At 49.6% G+C, this 21,510-nt stretch overlaps 2 protein-coding genes across 16 annotated transcripts in view; both read right to left on the minus strand.

Moving 5' to 3' along the window:
* Positions 1-3,215: 3,215 nt before the first annotated feature.
* On the minus strand, positions 3,216-10,785 carry STAC3 (SH3 and cysteine rich domain 3). Of its 3 annotated transcripts, XM_029205974.1 has the most exons (12): positions 9,286-10,785; positions 8,477-8,537; positions 7,956-8,214; positions 7,615-7,712; positions 7,329-7,401; positions 6,350-6,447; positions 4,919-4,985; positions 4,687-4,736; positions 4,317-4,402; positions 4,096-4,147; positions 3,869-4,006; positions 3,250-3,690 (listed from the first exon to the last, which is right to left on the minus strand). In XM_029205974.1, the coding sequence occupies exons 2-12, from the start codon at positions 8,534-8,536 to the stop codon at positions 3,592-3,594; spliced, it is 1,080 nt and encodes a 359-aa protein (XP_029061807.1). In that variant the 5' UTR covers position 8,537; positions 9,286-10,785; the 3' UTR covers positions 3,250-3,591. The 3 variants fall into 3 exon arrangements, with proteins under 3 accessions (XP_029061809.1, XP_029061808.1, XP_029061807.1); XM_029205976.1 differs by lacking the exons at positions 7,615-7,712; positions 7,956-8,214; positions 8,477-8,537; positions 9,286-10,785 and adding an exon at positions 6,659-6,880 and having other exon boundaries at positions 3,216-3,690; positions 7,329-7,509; XM_029205975.1 differs by lacking the exons at positions 8,477-8,537; positions 9,286-10,785 and having other exon boundaries at positions 3,216-3,690; positions 6,659-8,171.
* A 223-nt stretch (positions 10,786-11,008) lies between these two features.
* The window catches only part of R3HDM2 (R3H domain containing 2), a 155,231-nt gene continuing 144,729 nt past the window's right edge, over positions 11,009-21,510 (minus strand). For 11 of the 13 annotated variants that reach the window (XM_029205960.1, XM_029205966.1, XM_029205963.1 and 8 more), the window contains 5 exons: positions 16,362-16,531; positions 15,204-15,351; positions 13,911-14,008; positions 13,476-13,560; positions 11,526-12,573 (listed from right to left, as the gene is read on the minus strand). In XM_029205960.1, coding sequence (XP_029061793.1) covers positions 12,233-12,573; positions 13,476-13,560; positions 13,911-14,008; positions 15,204-15,351; positions 16,362-16,531 — 842 coding nt within the window. In that variant the 3' untranslated portion in view covers positions 11,526-12,232. Of the gene's footprint in view, positions 12,574-13,475; positions 13,561-13,910; positions 14,009-15,203; positions 15,352-16,361; positions 16,532-21,510 lie in introns of all 13 variants that reach the window. The other 2 variants (XM_029205967.1, XM_029205956.1) reach the window with 1 other exon arrangement.

Here is a 21,510-nt window from a genome sequence, read left to right on the forward strand (position 1 = left end):
TGCTCTCCGCCCGGGACCCCGGCGTTCCGGTGCCTGGCCCAGCTCTGGACACAGGGTCATGAGTCAGCTACTGCCCGGCGCACCCGCCGCGCTGCGGCTCCCCCACTCCCCAGCACCCAGAGGGGCCGCGGAGCGAGCGGAACTGAGGGGGGGCGGGGGGTGTTGATGTGATTGGAGCGGACGCGGCTCTTTCTTCAATAATGGATGGAGATGATGCGGACGATGCGGACGTTGGAGCCAAGCCCGCCCGGAGAGGAGAGAGGAATAGAAATGGGGAGAGGAAGGGGCGGGGGCGGGAGACTCACCCTGGCAAGCACACACGCGCGCGCGCGCGCACACACACACACACACATACACGAGCGTGCGTGCGTGCGTCACACTGTCATTCGAATATACGCCGCCGCGCGGCTCACACCCAGGCACACGCCCACGCACTGTCACTGAGGCACACACACCTGCAGGCAGAGACGCCCGAACAACACACACTCACCAGAAGCTTTTCCTGGTTCTCACACATACACGGTCCTACAGGCAGAAGCGCATGTAAATGCCCACACGCGGGGCACACGCAGCAGTGAAGAATGCACAGACACGAAGACCGTCAAAGCACATATGTACATCTGACACCCAGGGTCTAAGACAGCCAAAAATCTTAAGAGGTTGGGGGTGCGGCTGATCGGGGACAAGACACATACTCAGAGGCACAGGCTCACACCAGGGGCACACATACCAGGGGTCCACACATATACACAAACACAACACCTGAGACTCTTGATAGACACACCTCACACATTCAGGGCACAGACACACACACACACTACAGAGCAGGGACACAGACACCCATAATCAGCAGGGGCACAGAGAAATCCCCTTCCCCCCTCCCCCCACACACTCAGAGTTTCACACCCACACATGCCAGAGCTGCTGCCTGTGCCCTGCGGTGGCGAAGTGTGGCAGAGAGGTCACTGGGATCCCTGAAGCAGGCCTTGCTAGTCTAGCCACATAATGAGGTTCTGATGATAGGAGATTCCTGGGGCTGTGGACCCTGCGCCCCTGCTTGACTGCACACAAACTTCCTTTCTTGGCCCCCAGGGCCAGTGGTGTAGACCTTAGGCCTCTCTGGCCACAGCCGACCCTGCCAGCCTCAACCCGGGTAGCTGGGGGAGAGGTGGGAAAGCCATAGAGGGATATTAGCAACCGCATAGGGAGACTCCCAGCACAGCCAGGAGGCAGGCTCATCCCTGGTGCTGCTCAATCTTCGGACGTCAAGGGGCACTTTCTTTGCTAAGAGCCGGGTGGGCACTGGGGAGGGGTAGGATGTGGGTTGTGTTCTGGACCCTAGTAACCCGGCCCCTCCTTCAGTCTGTTTTCAATTCAGTCAGCTCCTTGGCCTAGACTTATGACCTTTGCAGTGTGAGGCAGCATCATCTATCACCCAGGCGGCTGCTGGCAGGGGTGGGGGGCGTTGGGGGCTCACACAGGGTCGCTGTCCCTCCTGCCTCCCTCTCCTGAGACCTGCTCTCTGCCCACAGGCCAGGGTCCACGGGCGGGACAAGTACTGGGGGGAGGGTGTGACCAAGGGGCTCAATTGCTATAACTGGGCCTTGTGTCCCCCACCCCTGACACCCCAGCACCCGTCCTTCGAACTCGGCACAGTCAGCCTCCCCGCTCTTCCCACCCTCCCTCTCTCGGGTCCTTTGCTTAATTTCCTATTAACTGCTGATAAATCCAATTAAACCGCCGCTCTAATTAGGGACAGCTGCTGGCTCCGGGAGGCGGGGGAGGAGGGTGCCCCCCGAGTGTAGGGGGAGAGAACAGCAGCTCTTTCTGTTTCTCGGTACCCCTACACCAGCACTGCCGCCCAATGAGCCAGTAAATTGGTTTTGTTTCAGCATTTTGTGTGTGTGGGGCGCTCTCGAGAATCTTGGGAGGCTCTGGTTTTGAGTCCCTTTGATCGCTCGATGAAGAATTGCGACCCAAGCCCTATCCGTCCCTGCCCCCCGCTTTGGTGGTAGGTGGATCGTGAGGAGGGATGGGGGCAAAGGTTTGATTTGTGTGCGGCGGTGGAGGGGGGGCCTGCGATCTGATATTCCAGCCCAAGCGTGATTCGAGGGGGCTGCCTGAGCTTCCCTTTATGACCCCGCCGCCGCGGAGGCGTCCGGATCAGTCAAGGGCAAAGGGAACAGGAAACCGAACCAGGTTCTGAGGCGAGTCTTCTCGTGTGCTTCCCTACCCCCAACACACCTCAGCTTTCTGGAAGGAAGGGGGGCGCTCCCGTCCCGGGCCCTCCTCTTCCCCAGCCCAGCTGAGACTCTGCCCTCCCCCCGCCAGCAGCAGATGGTGCCCGGGCTCCCGCTGCCAACCTTGCTAGGCGGTGCCAACCTCAGGCCTGGCTGACAACCGGCAGAAGAGAAGAGGATCTCTTGACTGGCCAGGCTGACCCTCCCCCACCCGCCATCTAGCTCAAGACCCTCAGCCAGCCCCATTCCAGCGGCCACCCCAGGCTGCCGCTCACTGGTCCGCTCCCAGGTCCCTAAACTCCTCGTCTCCTTCAGCTCCCTTTCCTACACCTTCCCGCTCCCCGCCACCTGCCACCGCGACCTGGGCTGGTACATTTGCATATTTGCATATGCAAATATAATTTGCATACGGCGCACCGCAGGGGGGGTCTCCGCTTGAGCTGCTTAGCTGTCTGCCCCGCGCCCTCTCACTTGGTACCTGTCGCAAAGGGCTGGGGCGGGGGCCGCGCGGGAGGGGTCAGGCCCCCCCCCCACCCCGTCTCGCTCGCTCAGTTCCCGGAGGACTTGAGGAAGTGTTGCCATGGAGACGGCACGCACCCCACCCCCTTCCAGGACCAGGGTCTCAAGCTTGGTGTCTCTGGTTCTCTCCTCTCCCCCCGCCCCCCCACCCCCGTCCCTCGCACTTCAACCGAGATCTTGCATCGCCCCCTGGCGGCCTAGCTCGGAACTGAGCCAGGTTCGGAAATGCAAGGGGCTGCCCACGGCGAAATCACTAAGAGCTAGTGGGACCTACCCTGCTACCCGATCCTGCTCCCAGCAGCAGGGGCGCGGGGGCCGTGACCCCAGTCCAGCTCCCCTTTCTTCATTGACAACAGAGGCCTTGCCTGGCGGACGCATCTGTCTCCCCACCTCGCACCATGGTAGTGAGGGGAGAGCTGGGGAAGATTCGCCACCCCTTCCTAGGCCCTCTCTCCTCCCTCTCCCCTCGGCCCCCAGTTAAACGGTAAACTTTTCTAACTTTTGTCAAAACTTTAATAAATTCGCAACATTCGATGGTTCGCCTCAATGCCCCCTCCCGTCTCCCTAGTGGAGACGCGTTCTTTTTCCAGATCTCAAAGGCTGGACCTGAGGGGCTGCGAGTGAGGCTGCTCCCGGCACCAAGTATCCGACGCCCTCGGCGGGGGAGGGGGACGGGAACCAGTCCCTTCCCGGAAGCACCGTCACGTTCCGGCGGGCCTTCCCATCTCCCCCACCCAGCAGTATAGTTGCTTTCGCCCCTTTTCTCCCCAACCTCCACTGGGCCTGCCCAGAATGGGGTTTGGTTATCTCCCGCCAGCAGGCGTCTTCACGCCTAAATCTCCTCCAGGAAGTCGGTGGGAAACAGCCCCACCTTGCGGCCGGTGTAGACCTTGACGTAGCCACCGGCTTCATCTCCTTTCTGCACCACAATCTAAAGGATTAAGGGACGAGGGAGGAGGGGAATCAAGAGAAAACAGTAGAAGAGCTGAGCAGGAGAGTCCAGAGGTATGGAGGCCCAATCTAGCCCCATTAATGGGTTAAGATCTGCAAGAAGTGTAGTTTGCAGAGAAGCCTCTGGGCCTGGGGTTGAGTTGGGGCACCAGAGCTACCTGGTCCTTCTTGAGAGTGATCTGCCCTATCTCGCGGTTCCCCACGAAGGATCTCGTTACGCGGTGCACACGCTCTCCAGACCGGACCCGAATGATGAAGTTTGGAGGGAAAAATCCGACCTTCTCCCCTATTTTCCCCTAAAGGAGATGGTAGGGGTAATTAATCTCACAATCTCTGGTTCTAAACTCAACCCATGTCCCACCCGAGTCTCAGACATTTCTCTTACCCGCCACCACTCCTCATTGGAGTCATCAATGACTGTGATCTTCTCTCCAGGCCTGGGAGAGGAAGGAAGGGGCCTCTGAGATTTAGGAGCCTTGGCTGTGCCCAGGTCCAGCCCCAAATAGGCTCCATGCCTGAGTCCCCCCTTTTCCTTTCCCACAGGGAGCTGGGGCTCTCCCCTCTCCACTCCCAGTACACCGCCACCCCAATCCTAAGGCCTCTCACGGGAAATCCAGATCGTCCTTCTCCAGGGCTTTGAATCGATAGAGAGCCACAAAGTAATGAGACTGCTGGAAGCCAGGCTGCTTGTGCTGGGGGTGAAAGGGGGTGATGAGTCTCAGGGCACCTCTGTCCCAGACTGAGAGGCAGGAGGCAAGGCCAGAGGTATTTTCTAGACACACTACATTCCACCTCTCTTTCATGTCCCTGAACTAAGACGAATGTGTTGGCTGTGTGAGGTGGTGGAGAAGACAGGTTAATGATTGGAACCCATGGAATAAGTGTGAGCTTCTGCTGAGGCCGTGAGTGGCGTGAGTGGTGTCAGACCTAGGTTGGGGAGAGGACTGGGGTCCCCGTAGGGAGAAAATATTCTCACTTTGTCATCAGGTGTCTTCTTTTCAGCTTTCTTATCCCCTTCAGGGTTTCCTGGAATGGGAAACACCGACAAATTGTCTCTGGCTTCTGGAGTGCAGCCCTCAATCCCTTACCTTTCTGTTCCAGGGCCTCTTACCTCCAAACCGGGCATGCTCTTTGGCCCTCCATCTCCTGTGCCACAGCTGAGCCCTGACCCTCCTCCATCTCTATGGATGGAGGTGGGTGTTACTCACCATCCTGGGGTTTGCCTTCCTGTAGTCTGGCAGACTCTGGCTCCTCTTCCATCATGGCTGCTAGAGACTGGAGAGGGCACTAGAGTTAGGAAGATGCTGTCCTGGAAACCCATGCTTGCCCTGGCTCTCAAGTCAGGCCAGAGAACTAGAGAATAGGATCTCAGTGTTGGAAGGAGCCTTGGAAGAAGTATCTAGTCAACCACCTTCCTAATGGAGGGACTTCCTCTGAAACAACATGGCAGGTGACCACCCACTTTGTGCTTGAATGTAGTTGACAGGAAGCTCACTACCTTGCAAAATCCATGTCCTTTACTATAATGTCTGCCCTTAAAAATACTACAGTGTGTAAGAGAAAAATGGGCAGCACAATTTTTAGAATTCCCTTAAGAGAATAGAACCCGAGTGGGCTAGCCTTTCTGGAAGCAGTCAGATCACATTGATAGTGCCTTATAAGTCATAGCTCACTCCAAGAAATCCCTAATTTGCACCCAACTTCCATATCAACTACTTTGAGGCCAGATCTCTAGTTCTGTTTTTGTGCAGTTGATTTTCATTTTTTGATCCAAGAACAGTTAGGTATTTTTCCTTACACAATTTTGAATGATTAGTTCTTGGTCTTTCTTCCAGTCTGTAAGATTTTTGAATATATTATTCAGTGTATGAGTTTTCCCTCCTAGGTTTCCCACAAACTTAATGGGATATATCATTTATATCTTCATCTGTATCAGTGAAAAAATGTCCATAGGTGAGGACTAAGGACTAAATCATGTCATAGAGCATCAGAAATCTCCCTCTAGTTGGAAACTCCCTAAAGGACCAGAATCCTTTATGTGCTGTCATTCAACCAATTTTAGGAATCCATCTAACTGTAACCATTATCCACATTAGTCCATCCTTGTTGTCCAGAAAGATATAAGGATATGCTAACAAATTCCTTGCTGAACTGAATACGTCTATTGTATTACCAATCTAGTAACCTATTACAAAAGGAAATGAAGGTGCTCTTGGCCACAAGCTTTGTGCCTCAGTTTCCTCATCTATAGGATAATTGGGTCAGACCAGATTATCTTCATGGACCCTTGGGGGGGCTCTAGAATTCTCTGATTAGTTGGCATGACAAGCTCTCCTCTCCAAATCCAAAAGCATAGCTTTTCCTCTGTTGCCTGGCAATGCCAGGGCCCTGGGGCCTAGCCTTTAGTTAGTTATGGTGGTTTATCTGAGAATTTCAGAAGGGAGTTCCTGGAGTAAACACATGCTATGGCAGGAGTTGTTAAACTGAGGCCTTTTAAAATTGCGTGCAAAAATTTGTCTGTTGGGTTATGTGCAATTTTAGGGGAAGAGGATCCCTACTTCTGTCAGCTTTCCAGAGAGGAGACAGGACCTACTCCATGGGGTCTCTGGAAGGCCTCAGTAGGAAAACTGGGTGCTCACATTTTTTTTATCTGCCTGTCCCTTCTTCCGTTCCTTGTTTGCCATGATCACCCCACTGCGAAGGGTTTCAAACACAGGATCATTGCGATTGGCAGCAGCTGGTTGGAATGGGAGAAGAAAGGAGACATTACTGGGGAGGCAGAAAAAGGCTTAGAGGAAAGAGAGACCTCTTAAGTAAGGGAGAGATGGGACTGAGTAGGTGCGTGTGTGTTTAAAATTAGCAAAATGTCAGCTGGGTATACCTAGGGTCATCAATTTATAAAGAGCTCTAAAGACATCACTGGAAATGTGATGGAGAAAAATATTTACCAGCACTCCTTCCAGGCAGAGCATTATATGATGTTGGAAAGACAACTCTGCTAATGAGTTGCTTGGGAGTTGGGGAATGCTCAGAATCACTATTTTCCTTTTAAGGAGAGTGGTCCTTTAACTGCTGGCTTTTGTTCCGCTGAGTGGCATGTGCAAGCTGGGGTACTACCACCAGTGGGTTCTTCTTTCTCCATCCATGCTCCTCACAGAGTTCAGCCTCTCCTCCAAATAAATGTTGAGCAAATTGTCAACAAATACACTTTTAAGGGTTGCCAAATTATGAATCTGCCCAGGATGCCCACAGCTCTTGGTCTGGCCCTGAGTCTGGCACTATGCTCTAACAAGGATGAGGACAGTCTGCTTCATGCTTAGAAATGGTTTTGCATATGAAGAGCAGAATTTGAAGTCAGGCAGATGAAGGTTTCAGTCTTGGTTCTGCCTCTTTCTTATCTGTCTCTTTCTTACTGTACAAAGCCCGTGCTAAATCTTATCTCCCTCTGTTATAAAACAGGGGAATACTGACTCTGCATCCAAGATGGCTAAAATATTAGATTGAGCGAAAACCATAGGAAATAGAGTCTGTTTCAGAATTTGGCTTCTCAATCTGGAGATCGTGCTGAAACCATCTCTAGGCTTGCCCATTCCCTCAGGTCCCGTATGGGGCACTTACAGAGATCTTTGACACAAGCGTACTGCTGGTTGCTGTAGAGAGGGGAGCTATAGGCCCGACGGAAACCAGGGGGCTGTAGGATTGGATGGGAGAAAGCATTAGAGATAACAAGGTAGGGCCCAGAACCCATCTCTCCCGTGAGTATTCACCCCTTCTTAAAGTAAGAGATGGGTTGAGGAAAAAAAAGCGGGGAAATGGGTGGGATGATTTGAGGAGGGACTGGCAAGGAGGTAGCTGGCAACACGTCCCCTCCCTTCTACTTTCTTGCTCCCCAGAGCCTACTCACGATCTTGCCGAAGCATCTCTGCATCTCCACATAGGACTGACAGTGTTCGTGGATGTTAGTTTTGCAGTTCTTACAGCGAAGCCCAAATTTGTTGTTGACTTGGGAGGTGGGGAGAACATCTGGGTGAGGTTCCTGATTTCCCTTCCCCTTTGTACCATTGCTGCTACTCTAGCTCTTAGGTCCTTTTTTTGTCTGGGACCCAACACTCTCAGTCTGGAATAGTATTTTCTTAAAGCCAAATCTTACCACAGCCTGTCTGATATACAAATACTCCTTTCCTAAACCCTTTCCCCCACCCCCTGCCTTCGACATCACACTCTCCACTTCCCTTCATGACTCACGCACAATCATCCGGGCACAGACATCACAGAACTTGGGCTTCCTGAAGAAATGATCTTTGAATTTGTGGGGCTTATCATTAACAAGCTTAGGAGGTTCTGGGGGTGGCTCCTCCTCTTCTTCCTCCTCTTCCTCATAGATGTAGTAGATGGGCCCACCCCCAGCTCCCACTGCCTCCCCATTGGCCTGGGGCTCTGGGGGAAGCTCCATCTCCTTTGTCCCTGTAGACTCCTTCCTGAATAATTGCTTCAGCCGCTGTAGCTGAGGGAGGGAGTGAAGGAGACCCAATGTTAAAAGAACTGTCTTGCTTTCTAGAGTAGGTAAGGCTGAAGCTAACTACATTTTTCTAGCCTGGGGCAAGGGGCACACCCCAGGATTAGGGGGTATCGGGGGCTGTGGGTGCTAGCTAGCGTTTTAACAATAAATTAGTCATATACAAGTGAGATCAATTCAAGCACTTTTCTTCAAGGGCTGCAGCGGTTTCCCAGCTCCCCCCACCCAGTGGTCAGAAGCCCAGACTCACCCCACTTTGCCGAGTCTCTGCTGAGAAGGAGGAGGACTCCAGCACCTCCTTTTCTGTCATCCTGCAAGAGGTTGGACCCCACTGTGAAATCTAATACCTGACTGCCATTCTTCCCGCCCATATTCCTGTCCCTTGCAGTGGGGTGGTCCTTGAAGGGGAGGCTTTGGGAGAAATTTGGTTAAACAAAGATCCTTCCATAAGGCTTATGAGCAGAAAGATTCCATGCAAGTCCAGAGAAAAGCCCAACAGACTAAAGACCTTCCCAACCAGTTCCTCAAACCAATAACCATACTTCTACCATGAGGGGCAACCCCAGAGTTTACACCCCCAAGACAGTGCACAAGGCTGTGTGGTTTAGGGATTTTCCTACAGGTACTCTGTTTCTCTTGGGAATCTGTGGGCAATAGAAATGTGACACACACCTTCCCAGATCCCCTTTCAAGAGGTTTAATGTGTGTGTCCACAACCATGCGAGGAGGGATGCGCTGGGGACATTTGTTCTCCTCTACCTCTCTCTTGAGCCCTGGGGGCCCAGTGCCTAGTTCCCAGCCTGCCTCAGGCCTCAGCTATTTTAAGTTTTCTGAGTAATATGAGCCTTTCCTTCCCTTACTACTCCATTCCCCTGATCCCACCCCCACCCCACCCTCTAATCCTAGCTCTTGTCCTGGAGTAGAATAATAATAATTTTACTCCTAAAACCCAAACTACTCACAGACAAGCAGAGAAATGAGGCAGCGGAATAGACTATGGATTGGGGAAGCTTGGGTGAGCAGTCCTGGAAACGGAAAGAGGATGAAGAGGCAACTTACGTTTGGAATTCCCTAAGTCAGTCCACAGCCTGTGGAGAAAAGAGGGAGCCCCTGGGATCTTGACGGTGCTGCTGGGGGAGGGCTGGTCTTCTTCCTTGGGGGCTAAGCCCCCCCAGTACTCTCTGTACTCACACCAGCTACCCAGACGGTGTTTGTAGACCTCCTAGCCTCTCGCCTTGGTGTCAGAGCTGCAATGACAGGGCTGGAGGAAAGTGGACAGCTGAGCGACAACAGCTGACACAGAGAAATTGGACACGGGGAGGGCTGGACCCTAACTCCTCCCATCCCCCCAGAGCTGCTGTTGCCTGGTTTTTCATCTATGGTGTGCAGGTCAGAACTGGCTAAATTCAGGAAGGGACATGCTGCATACTCATATGGGTGATTTTTTTTTTTTTTGGTCACACTCTGTGTGTGTGGCTTGTGGGATCTTAGTTCCGCGTCCAGGGATGGAACCTGGGCCCTCGGCAGTGAAAGCGCGGAGTCCTAACCACAGGACCGCCAGGGAATTCCTTCATGTGGGTGATTTTAAATGACTAAAGGTGAAGATGAATTATAAACAGGCTTCTCCATCCTTTTCCCAAGGTCCAAACATCTCTCCAATTCTACCCTCCCTGGATCTACTTTAGGAACTAGCCTTCGACTTCTCAGCCACCATCTTCTTGTGGCCATGTTTTTTTTTTTTACCCTCAAGCATCGATCTAGCCTCCAATCTTTAGGAAGGAAAGGGCTTGGAAACTGGTGAAGAAAGGAACATTTGAATTTTCAGAGCTCTCCTATCAGCCAAACTAGATTGCTTTCTTATCCAAGGGTAGTTAGAAGGGTACCTTGCTGCTATCCTGTAAGGGAGTGAAGAACATGTAGTACTGCTTTGTTCCCTCCAGCTGCCCCCAGAGATATCTTTCCCCTATTCCTCTAAAATCTTGTCTGCAGGGTGAAAGGAATTCTAAGAGCTATTAAAAAAGGCCAGGCTGGGACTTCCATCTGAGGGGTTCTGGGGGAGTGAGGGTCTAATGATCACGTACAGATTGTTTTGTTAATATTGGACAGAAGGCAATAGCTGTCACACATGGAGTTTTTATCATCTGTAAGTAACGTCCCCTTTCCCATGGGAACTGCAGACTCTTGGAGGTAGGATGGCCAAGCCTCAAGCTTCCTTTATCATTCTGATTCCCTGATTCCATCTCTTTCCTCTGATGCATATGATCTGATGGGTCAATGAGGTATCTGGCATTATCTCACAGGGATGCAGCCTTTTCCTAGTCTGAGCTGTGACATGGCTGAAAAAGGAGATGCTCCCATCTCAGAGCAGAGCAATTTGGAGGTGGTAATGTCATGCTGCTTTATCCCTTGTATCTGTAAGAAGTAAAGGATTATGTTGGAGGTTGGACCAGACAAGCTTCAGAGGAGGCTGGCTAGAGAGATACTGCTACCCAGACACAAGGGATTTCCAGGGCAATGTGCTATGTCATTTCTGCCTACTGTTCTTTTTTCCTTAAGGGGTGGGTGACATTTTTCAGCAGGGGCTGCTGGATGGTTCTGGGTCAACAGGCTCTTTAATGGCCCTCGTCTGACAGGCTGCACAACAACAGGGCTAGCTTTGGGAAGACAGAGGAAAGCTCTATTATCTTACAGGCAAGTGACTTCTGCTCTTCACCTTTCTTCAGCTGCACAGGACAGGGACTGCTAAGCACACCTGGATAGTATGACATCTTGGCACAGCAAGTTCAACTGATGTAGCTTTTATTGTAAGAAACATGCGGTTCTGTTCCTACCAGGTAGAACCCAATCCTCTGGCTTCGGGATTAAAGAAAGGCCCAAGTCCTCCATCCCTGAAGAGTTTTCAGAATATGAGATGGACAGGTATGAAGCAAGCATCTCGACCCAGTTTGGGACGTCACTCACACTCCTCTGGCTTAGCTACCAGGGCCCTAAATGTGTATCACAGAATTAACAGGGTGGAAGGAACCTCGGAGGTCGCCTAGTCAGTCCAAGTCTCTTATTTTACTGGTAAGAACTCAGAGGTCCAGAGTTGAGAGTGATGTGCTTGGTAAACCACAGTTAGTGGCAGAGTCCCATTACAGACCCAGCCATTTATCAGAATTATTTGTAAGGAGTAGGACAGGATGCAGGGAATAGTGTTAGGAAGATATGTGTGCATACGCCAGAGAAAGCCATCCCAGCCCGCATCAAATCCCTCCGACCCCACCCATACCAGGGTGGCAACAGAAAACGGACTGATGTCCAGTGACAGATTTTCTTTTTATATTTAAAAACAAAATCAACCCCCCCCGAAGAACCCCCCAACAAACAAAAAATCAGATTAAATAAAATTTACAGTGAATATACCCAGCAAACATCTGTATGTGCAATTAAATACTGTGTCTGTTACTGCAGCACAAACCTCAAACAAACAATATACAAGTGTTCTGGGGGGGTGGAGGGAGGCCCAGGTTTTAACTCTGTGGGGTTTGGGGAGATAAGATGGGGTGGGAAAAAGGGGAAATCAATTTTATTTTTCTTAATTCTGTCCATATAAATATATTCATAAGGACCAAAAAAGAAAAGGGAGCTTGGGATGGTGAGGAAATAGGAGAACATGGGAGTATAGGACCCTCCCAATTCTACCTGACCAAAAAATATGAAAGAATTAATTTCATGGTGAGAGAAGAGATAAAAAATCATAGAAGAGGATGGGAAGGAGAGGGAAGCAGACATGGGGCCAACCAGGGAAAAAGAGGGACCCTTGGCAGGGGAGTGAGAAAGAGTTCAGTGCCAGTGTGAGTGTCTGTCTCTGTTTCCATCTTCATCGCTACTGTCTTAGGCTCCAGTTTAGTGTCTGTCTGTGGACCTTACCTTACCTTCTGCCTCTGTCTGTGGTCTGACAGGACCCCTTGACCCCCTCTACCCTGCCCCACCCCTGCCATGCTGGTCCCTTCTTCTCCTCCATTTATTGGGAGCTGGCTCGCTCCAGGATCCTCAGGTCATAGTTCTTTTTGGCCACTCGAAGTTTGAAGCGACTCACAGAGTTGTTGAGGCGAAGGGAGGCATTTTGGGCAGCCAGAGGGCTGGGGAACACAGCCACGATGGTGTACAAGGCAGCAAGGTCCGAGTGGCGGCCATTCTCAGCAGTCCCACCGTTGTCCCCCACACCCCCACCAGGCAGCCCCTGAGCATCCTTGAGCCACTGGATCTTGGCGCCAGACATGGCAAGCTGAGTGAAGAGTTTGTCCGCCTCGGTACGGGTGATGCCCTCAGGGAGATCTGTCACCTCCAGCACCCGTCCCAGGACTGGAAGGGGAGGAGACAGGACATGGTTGTAAGAGGTATAGAGTAGGAAGGACTGGCCAGCAGCCCAGCAGAGGAGCATCCAGCTGACCAAGTCTGTATACAATGTCCTCAAAAGCCCAGCCTTTCTCACTTGGCCCTTTCCTCCCTCCCCAAATCAACCCAACTCCCTACCATCCAGACTCTGATCAGGGCAACTAGGAGACACAAAGGAAACTTTCTCTTCTCCTAGCCTAGAGATGTAGGCAAGAGGAGACTGGGAATCAGAATCCCAGATTTAAGATCTGGAAACCTATACCTCAGTTCTCTCACAGGGTGCAATTACTGTGAAGGAAGTGTGGCTTTTGGTTATGTTATTTCACAAAGTTAATAGCTCAGTCTGAAATATGTTCCATTCCCTTCCCAGAGGCTGGTCCAGGTAGATTCCTCTTTCTTATCATCTAGGGAAGTCAGTTTCCCTTCCTTACCTTGTTTAGCAAACTGCTTCAGTAGGCGAAACCCCAAGAGATCTTGTTATGCCTAGTATGGAAGGCCTGCAGGAGGAGAGTTACTCCCCCATATTCTCTTATCAAGCCTCTCCTAAACTGGGTCTAGAACTACCAAAGGTAGACATCCTAGATCAGCGTCAGGACCACTTCCACAAGACTGTCTGTTAATAGCAGGCTCAACAAGCCCCATCATTGTGTTATTCCAAATTTTCACCCTCATCTTCCCTAGGACTTGGAATGGCTTGGTAAGGAGGACTGAGACACCTCACTTCTCCAGCTTCTCCTTGCTCTTGAGTATGAAAAGGTCCTCTTTTGACTCCCTACCCTAAGCTGGCTTTTCTCACCATCCTGGGCTGGTAATGCAAGGCTGGAGGGGTTAAGCACCTTCTTTTGGGAATTCAGCATTCTGTCACTCACCAACGTCTGTTGTCCCCAGGTCAGTGGAGGCAGATTTGAGTGCTTGTCTCTTGCTCCGGTTTCCATGCTTCAATCCACTCTGTCCCTTCAATATTCGAAAGATAACTCTCACTCCAGGTAAACAATGACTGCCTTACATCCCAGTCTGTCTGAGAGATTAAGGAGCAGTACCCAACCCTGAGGACCCCATCCCACCAGGCAGTCAGATTGGCCAGAGAGTGGCCACTGAGAAACAAAGAGCCTCTCCCTCTTGGCACTGGGGAAGGGGTGAGAGGAATGAGTACAGGAGTGGGGTAAAGGCTCTTCCCACTTCGTCCATTCTCTCTGTGTTGTCTCTCTTGTCCACCCAGCTAGTTGAGGTGGATGGCTCAGAAGCAGGGGCCTGGATGAGAAGGGGACTCTGATGGCCCTAAGGCTGATAGGAGACACCCTTACCTGGTGCACCGTGTAAGTTGACTGGCCATGGAGCAAGGGAGGGCAGATGGACAGATTGTACTGTAATGGCTGGCCCAAGAGGGAGTAGTGACCATCACCTAGGGAGGAAGAGCAGATGGTTTTCTGAAAGTTTGAACTACATGGTATGACTTTTATGAGACTTCATGGGGCTTTGGAGATGGACAGCAACAATGCATACTATTCCTACTTCATCTATGATAGGAGTGCCCATGTCACTGATTTAAGAGTTTTCTCTCTTCCTAAACCCCTTGGCTCTCAGCTGTAGCTCAGACAAAAGGAGTTATTAGGTTCCTGCACCTTTGAGGAAGGGCTCTGTCCATTGAAGACAAAAGGCCCTGGAGGAAACCTACAGACCCTTATGACTGTCTTTTATTTCTCATATAGTTTCTTCTCACCTTAAACCCAGGGCTCAAGTTTCTGACTCACATGAGAGGCAATACAATGCAGTGGAGAAGAACACAGACTTACAGCCAGACTGCCTAGGTTCAAATCCTGGCTCTGTTACTGAAAATGGGATGTTGGGTATGTTTTCCTCTCATTAGCACTGCTGAGGTTAAATGACTATAAGACACTTATAGCACCTATAAAGTAAAGTACTTATAAGTAAAGCACTTATAGCAATGCTTGATACATATTAAGTACCATGTGTTACCTATTATTGGTGATAAATACTATATTTCAGAGCACTCTGAAGTTTTAATCCATATTTTCATCTTATTTTTATACTGCTTTTGATAGCCACGGCAGAAAGCAGATAAGATTATTTCCATCTTATGTGTGATTAACCTCATTTTATATATTAGAAAACTGAGGTCCCATTTTAAGTAACATGTTCAACATCACAAAGCTAGTTAGTTGTAGAACTAGAATTTGAACCCAAGTCTTTTAACTCAAATCCAGTATTCCCTCTTCTAAAACCATAACGTTTCTGACAAATACCGTTTCTGACACCACCCCATATTCCCAACCCTCAGACTCAGTACTGATGGATTAAACTCTTGGTTGTTCATTAGAAAGTTCAGTGAACTTCTTTTCCCTGGCTCATAGTCACCAGGGACTTGGAAGTAAATACTAAAAATCTAACGGAGATCTAGAGTAAATTAACTATGGGCAGCACTAAAGAGGGGCAGGTGTCTTTGGCCTGAACAGGGCCAGAGCTGGATGACCAGCCACACCGCTTCCCTGCCTGTTGCTGCCCTCTCGATCTCCCCACTTGGGAATGGGATGCGAATGGTGAATTTGACAGCAACCAGCCCTTATCTAACCCCTTACCCTGTGCTGGACCCCCAGGACGGGGGAACTGTGTGAGGACAGGAAGGGGACTGAGTCCTGTGCAGACGTTGCTGAGGCTGGTGACAGGAGAGGGTGCTGGAGACTGAGTAGGAGATGTGACAGGGCTGCTGCTCATTTGTGTGTTGGCCTGTGGGAGAGAGAGGAGTACACATCATACATACACCAAACATTACCCTCTGGGTATTCCTGTGGCTTGGCTTAAAAGTCACCTCTCTCATGGGCTTCCCTGGTGGCGCAGTGGTTGAGAGTCCGCCTGCTGATGCAGGGGACACGGGTTTGTGCCCCGGTCTGGGAAGATCCCACATGCCGTGGAGCAGCTGGGCCCGTGAGCCATGGCCGCTGAGCCTGCGCGTCCGGAGCCTGTGCTCCGCAACGGGAGAGGCCACAACAGTGAGAGGCCCGCGTACCACACACACACACACACACACACAAAAGTCACCTCTCTCAAAACAACAAAAAAAGTCACCTCTCTCAGAAAACTTCTCTTGCTGAACTCTGTCAAAGTCAGACTGCTCCTTCAAACTAGCCCTAGTCCGTAATTAGTTTGTGTTATTATTATTTTAAAATTTATTTTATTTTTGGCTGCGTTGGGTCTTCACTGCTGCGTGGGGGCTTTCTCTAGTTGCGGCGAGCGGGGGCTACTCTTCATTGCGGTGCGCAGGCTTCTCATGGCGGGGGCTCTAGGCGCGTAGGCTTCAGGAGTTGTGGCACGTGTGCTCCGCAGTTGTGGCTCACGGCTCTAGAGCGCAGGCTCAGGAGTTGTGGCGCACAGGCTTAGTTGCTCCGTGGCATGTGGGATCTTCCTGGACCAGGGCTCGAACCCGTGTCCCCTGCACTGGCAGGCGGATTCTTAACCACTGCGCCACCAGGGAAGCCCAGTTTGTATTATTTTAACATCCACTTTTTGACATACTGTTTTAAGTATTCCCTTAGCATTTTCAAGCATGTGTCCCATCTGCTACCTTAAATCTTAGGTTCCTTGAAAGAAGATGCTCTCCTCTATTTCTTGTGTTTCTTCCCAAAAAGTGCCCAGGGAGAGACAAGTAACAGAGGTTGCTCAGTCAATGGCAAAGATTACTTCCTGAGAAGAATCTGGTTACCTCCCTGCTAAGACAAAGCTGGGTTGCAGGGACTCACCTGGGGGCTACTGTCAGGACTGTACAAGTCTCCAGGTTTCTGCCCCCGCTGGTCCATGCTGTAATATTTACAGTGACTCCACTGGACCATGGATGGGTTCTGGGGGTGCTGGGGTCCATTAGGGACATTCAGCTGCATGACCACCACACCTGGTCCAGAAGGTGACACTCCTGGGTGGCAGGAAAAAAGCAGTTGGTTGTGCATTCAAACTACATTTTAGGCCTGTCAGCTAACCCTAAGTGGGAAAGCCAGTAAGCAAATCCACCTACTGGCTTCAGGGTCACTTAAACTGTGTCCTGCCAGGAATCTGAGATAGTTGCTGATTTGGTCTCTGACGCTCTCTCAGACCAGTGGAAACTTCGAACCAGTGGAAGTTTGAGTGGAAGATGCCAATGCCCTCCTGGCCTTCACCTGGTGGGGGGTACTTTGGTATGATTGGCAGAAAACTACTTCATTTCTGTCAAAGTTCCCAGGTCAGACTGCTCAAATGTCTGGGCATGGTACAGGTCCCAGTCTGGGGCCTGGGCCAGGGCTGCAGGCACGTGCAGGCTTTTCTGGTAATGGCTGCAGATAAGTCAGCGATCTCTGGTTGTTCTGGAGAAGATAAATGTGCAGGATATAATTCTTGGGCAAGGGTTGGGTGAATTGGGAACATTTCAAGTAGAGGGAATGGCATAGAGATATATGTCATGCTCAGGAAATGACAAATAATTCAAGGTGCTAAGGCACAGGGGCTATGTAGGGGAAGTAGCAGGAGATGAGATACATTTATTCATTTATTCAACAAATGTTTATTGAACATTTGTCTATGTGCCAGTTCTGATGCTGGGCACTGGGTATACAAAACAAACAAACAAACAAACAAAAAAGACTGGTCTCTACCCCCATGGAATGAACAGTCTATTAGGGAGTCAGACATTAAATAAATAGCTGGTGTCAGAGTCTGAAGCACATTCTGGTAAGGGTTGTATCCTGTAGGTGTTGGGAACAGGACTTGTGTTTCAGAGAGCTAACCCAAGTGGCCGAATGCAAGATGGCTAAAGGGAGGGAGAGACTAGTGACCAGAAGACTAGTTAGGAGGCTACTGAAACAAAACAAAGTGATTATGAATTAGAGCAGTGACAGCAGAAATGGAGTGGGAGGGTGAGACTCTCTGAAGGTTTTACTGACAGGTTCAAGGTGACTGACTGGATGCAGCCCTGAGGTTTTAGCCCAGGCAACCATAGATATGGTCTTACCCTCTCACAGTCTGGGGGAAGGAAAGGGCTCAATGAGGAGGAACATTAAGTCCTGACTCTTCCTCATGGTGAAAAGCAAGGTAAGGGGTCAGGGAGAAGCAGTTTGATAGACAGTTTCTGCTGGGAGAGATGAGCAGGAGCTCTGCTTCCCCACGGGGGACTGTCCAGCATGAGGCTTTGCCCTTGACCCTCCAGACTATATTTCTGTGGATGGACAGGCTGAGTTCATGTGTGTGTCTGGTGGTAGAGAAATGGGACTGAGGGTCGCTAGCTCGAAAACCTGCTGCAATGCTGCTGCCTTCATGGCTCAGTGCTCTGGGGCTGCCACTGCTGCCGCCATCGCACTGCTTCCTGTGCTGGGAAATGTTGCAGCCTCTGCCCTGGGCACCAGTCATGCTGGGAAGTGAGCGTGATTGCTTTTCTCAGGTAGCATCGGTCAAAGGAAAGGAAAAGAAACAGTGGGAGGTCTGAGAGAACAGCTCAGGAGACACAGCATCTGTTGTACCCTATTCCCCAGTTTGTGCCCACCCCCATCCTCTAGGGCTCATATAATCAGACAGCACAAATACTCAGAGTGACAGGCTCGACAGGCTCACCTCTCCCCTTCCCCTGCCAAAGAGGACAGGGTATTCATCAGCATGGCTCGTAAAAGGGCCACAGGAAAACTGTACAGTTGTGAGGTGTCAGGCATTTAACAACTCCCCCTTTACTATAGTTGCTCTGGGCATTGTACTTCCCCACCCTAAGAGCTGCACCTGCTCCCATGTTCTTTACCCACAAAACTGCAACTGATCTTATTCAGACAACTCACTGCTACCTGAGGGGGCCAACGTAAAAATAATCGAATGTATAGCTTTTCTGGAAGGCAGCTTATAACCTGAGCCTATTGCCCTGGGCCAGGAAAAGGTAGAGGATGTGTGAGTATGTAGGATGTGGGCATAAGCAAGGCAGTAGAAGTTCTTTCTAATACCAACATGTAGCCGTAAGGAGCTATTAGGGGGCTAAAGTGGAGGGGGAAAGAGAACAAAGTCCTCATATTATTTTCTCTGATCGCAAGGAAAGCAAAGGCAGGGTTCCTAGTTGCAGCCTCATTCCTGAGCTCCTCCCCTCACTGAGTCCTCTCCCGCTGGCCTGGAGTGTTGTACCTTCACTCAGCTGAGGACAGAGAGCACTACTCTGCTGATGAGATGACCTTTATGCTTCTCTTCCTCAAGCCAGAAGCTGGTGGCATCCGTTAGCAGCTGAACTGTGGCTACTTCTTAATGCACGTGGCAAAAAACCCCCCAAATCTCCCAAAACGAAAACCCCCCACGGCACTGCCCAGTGACAGCGCTTCCACATAATCACGCTGGGGGAAGGAGCCTGGGTTGGAGTGGGAAGGGGGAGAAGGGAGTTGAATAAGGAAATCAATTTCAGCTTGAAAGCTCTGAAAGGAGAGGGAACGTGTGAATGGCTTTTTAAGTGGCATCATTAAACCTGGGCAGAAAGGTCGATTGGGCAGAGCAAACCGCATAAATATAAACAGATGACATTTATGTCTGCCAGAATTGCTTTTGTTTAGTTTTTGCTTTGTTTTTAAATCGCTGAGGTAGAAAACTGATAAGGCTTCTTCCTTACCATCTGAAATGAAATCTATGGAAAGGAATGTCCAGAGAAATAAAATCCCACAGGCATCTTTCCCAAATTACAGGACAGAATCCTACAGTATCTTCGTAGTTTTCCATTATTTTTGGTGGGGGAGAGGGTTATCTTCAGGGATTGGGGATTGAAAAGAGTTAGTCTCAGCTTTGGAAAGCCCTCAGCTACAAAATGAGCCAGTAAATAGGTGAGAAGCTATTTCTGTATGTACCTCACTCTGGCCCTGCTGCTGTGTCACTGTGAGTTGAGAGTCTGTGCATAGGTTTCACTGCCATTTCATGTCTGTGTGCCTCTTCCCCAGACAAGCATCCCTGTAGAAACCTCAAGGGACCTGCAAGTCACTATTTTAGTGGGAAGAAAAGTATTTCCTGAGGTTATGGTTATATCTAATATCATAGTGGAGGAATTAACGTCCAGGCCTGGGGGTAAACTGGGCAACTACAAAAATGTATTAATAAACTGGAACAATTGCTCTAGGAACAGCCAATCCTAATCCCTACCTTTATTTTTGGAAAAGTGACCATGTTGCTACATGGAAGAAGGGCGGGTGACTGCCCTCTGAAGGTGACATAGCAGCCCTTGTGGGGAGTGCCAGCCTTCTATCTTTCCAGTAAAGGGAAAACTGGAAAGGAAGGTGTAAGAAGCACTTTTTCTTTTCTTCCACTTCCTCTTAGATTCCCATGAGCAGGGATTGAAGACTTTTAAGATTGATGCTATGGTGAATAGGTCTCTTAGATGATGTGGGTGGAAGAGAGGGTCCCATCATCTAGGAAAAGTACAAGGGGTCAGTCAGAAGCCTAGGGTCAATCAGGGTAGCCAGAAGGAAAGGAAATAAAACAGAAAATTCTAAAGCAGCAAGGAAATTAGATGATGGAGAGGGTTTTGTCTATTTCTATTAATTTGGGAAGAGCCTAGATTATCTCCTTCCAATCCCAGTCCAGATCTCTAGTGCTGCCAACTTTCAGAACAATAGCTGTTTCAGTTTACTTAATTAACCCAGCACTAGGTCCAGAGTAGGTACTGAAAAATTATTTTCACTTGATTTGTTTCTAATTCATCTTGTATTTGCAGACGAAGAGACATAACTGCGGAGACCCAACAGATATACCGATATACCACTAAGGATATATACAAAAATTCACATACAAGTATACCCATATGCACACGCACACACTTATTTTAACAAACAGGAGAGAAAATGCCCTGAGGTGCCAAGCACCACCACAGGCTACAGCAGTTCTTGGAGCTGGTTTCTATAATTTCCATACCCCGCTGGGAATTTCAAGGTCAAGTGCCCCTGGCGGACACTAGGAGAAACAGCTAGAGAGACCAATAATGTAATAAAGGGTAGTAAAGGTTGGTGAATTTTAAAACCTCATCCTGTAAGAGATCCATGGTTGGTCTGGATAAAGGAAGAAGTCATTACATTGAAGGTAAGAACTAATCATGTCTTGTGAGCAAGCTTAATTCTGGAATCTACTCCAGAGCACCTAACATAGAGTACAGAAAATCTTATGTGAAAAATATTCCATTTCTAAAATGAGAAAAATTGGCAATATACCTCCTTCTCACCAGAAGAGGGAACCCTGACATTCCCACAATAGAGCTGCATGGGGATGGCTGGAGGCTACCTTAACCTCCTCCCCCCCAGAACCCGTGAAGTCTACTTAACTACAGCATAATGATATGTCAGGGTCGGGTGAAAGGGAAACAAACAGGAGCAGTTGTACTTGGTGTATTGGGGGAGCTCTTGGCAACGACAGATAGTGAGAGGCTGCAAGGCATAAGTCTATTCACCTGGGAAAACTGGCCCCTCCAAAGAAGGCCTTTAGCTATTTAACATGATATCCATTTATTTCCTACTGGAGGGAAACGAATAGAGTACAGAAACCTGTTGAAAATGTGTTACTGAGGATGTAGCATGGGTTATAGAAAGTGAAAAGACCCAAGTTCAAGCTCTAGGACTGTGATCTTAGGCAAGTCATTTATTCTCTTTGAGTCTTAAATTTCCTCTTCACTAAGTTGTGTTGAGAATGAAAATGACACAGTATATGCGAGCACATATGAAAAACCACTAAACAAATCTAAGATATGATTTTAAAAGCATTTTATGATAAAATGCTGATTTTATCAGCATTTTAAAAGCATTTTATCAGCCTCTTTCCTTGTTTTCTCCCAAGAGAAAAGAAAAGCTGTTTACAGGAAGAATGAGTGCAACAGACAGAAGTAAGCACTCTGTGTTTCAAAGGCATGTGAGTGGTGAGTGTAGTGCT

This window comes from Monodon monoceros, unplaced genomic scaffold, assembly GCF_005190385.1.
Source record: "Monodon monoceros isolate NGI ecotype Baffin Bay Population unplaced genomic scaffold, NGI_Narwhal_1 Super_Scaffold_6, whole genome shotgun sequence".
NCBI lineage: Eukaryota > Metazoa > Chordata > Mammalia > Artiodactyla > Monodontidae > Monodon > Monodon monoceros.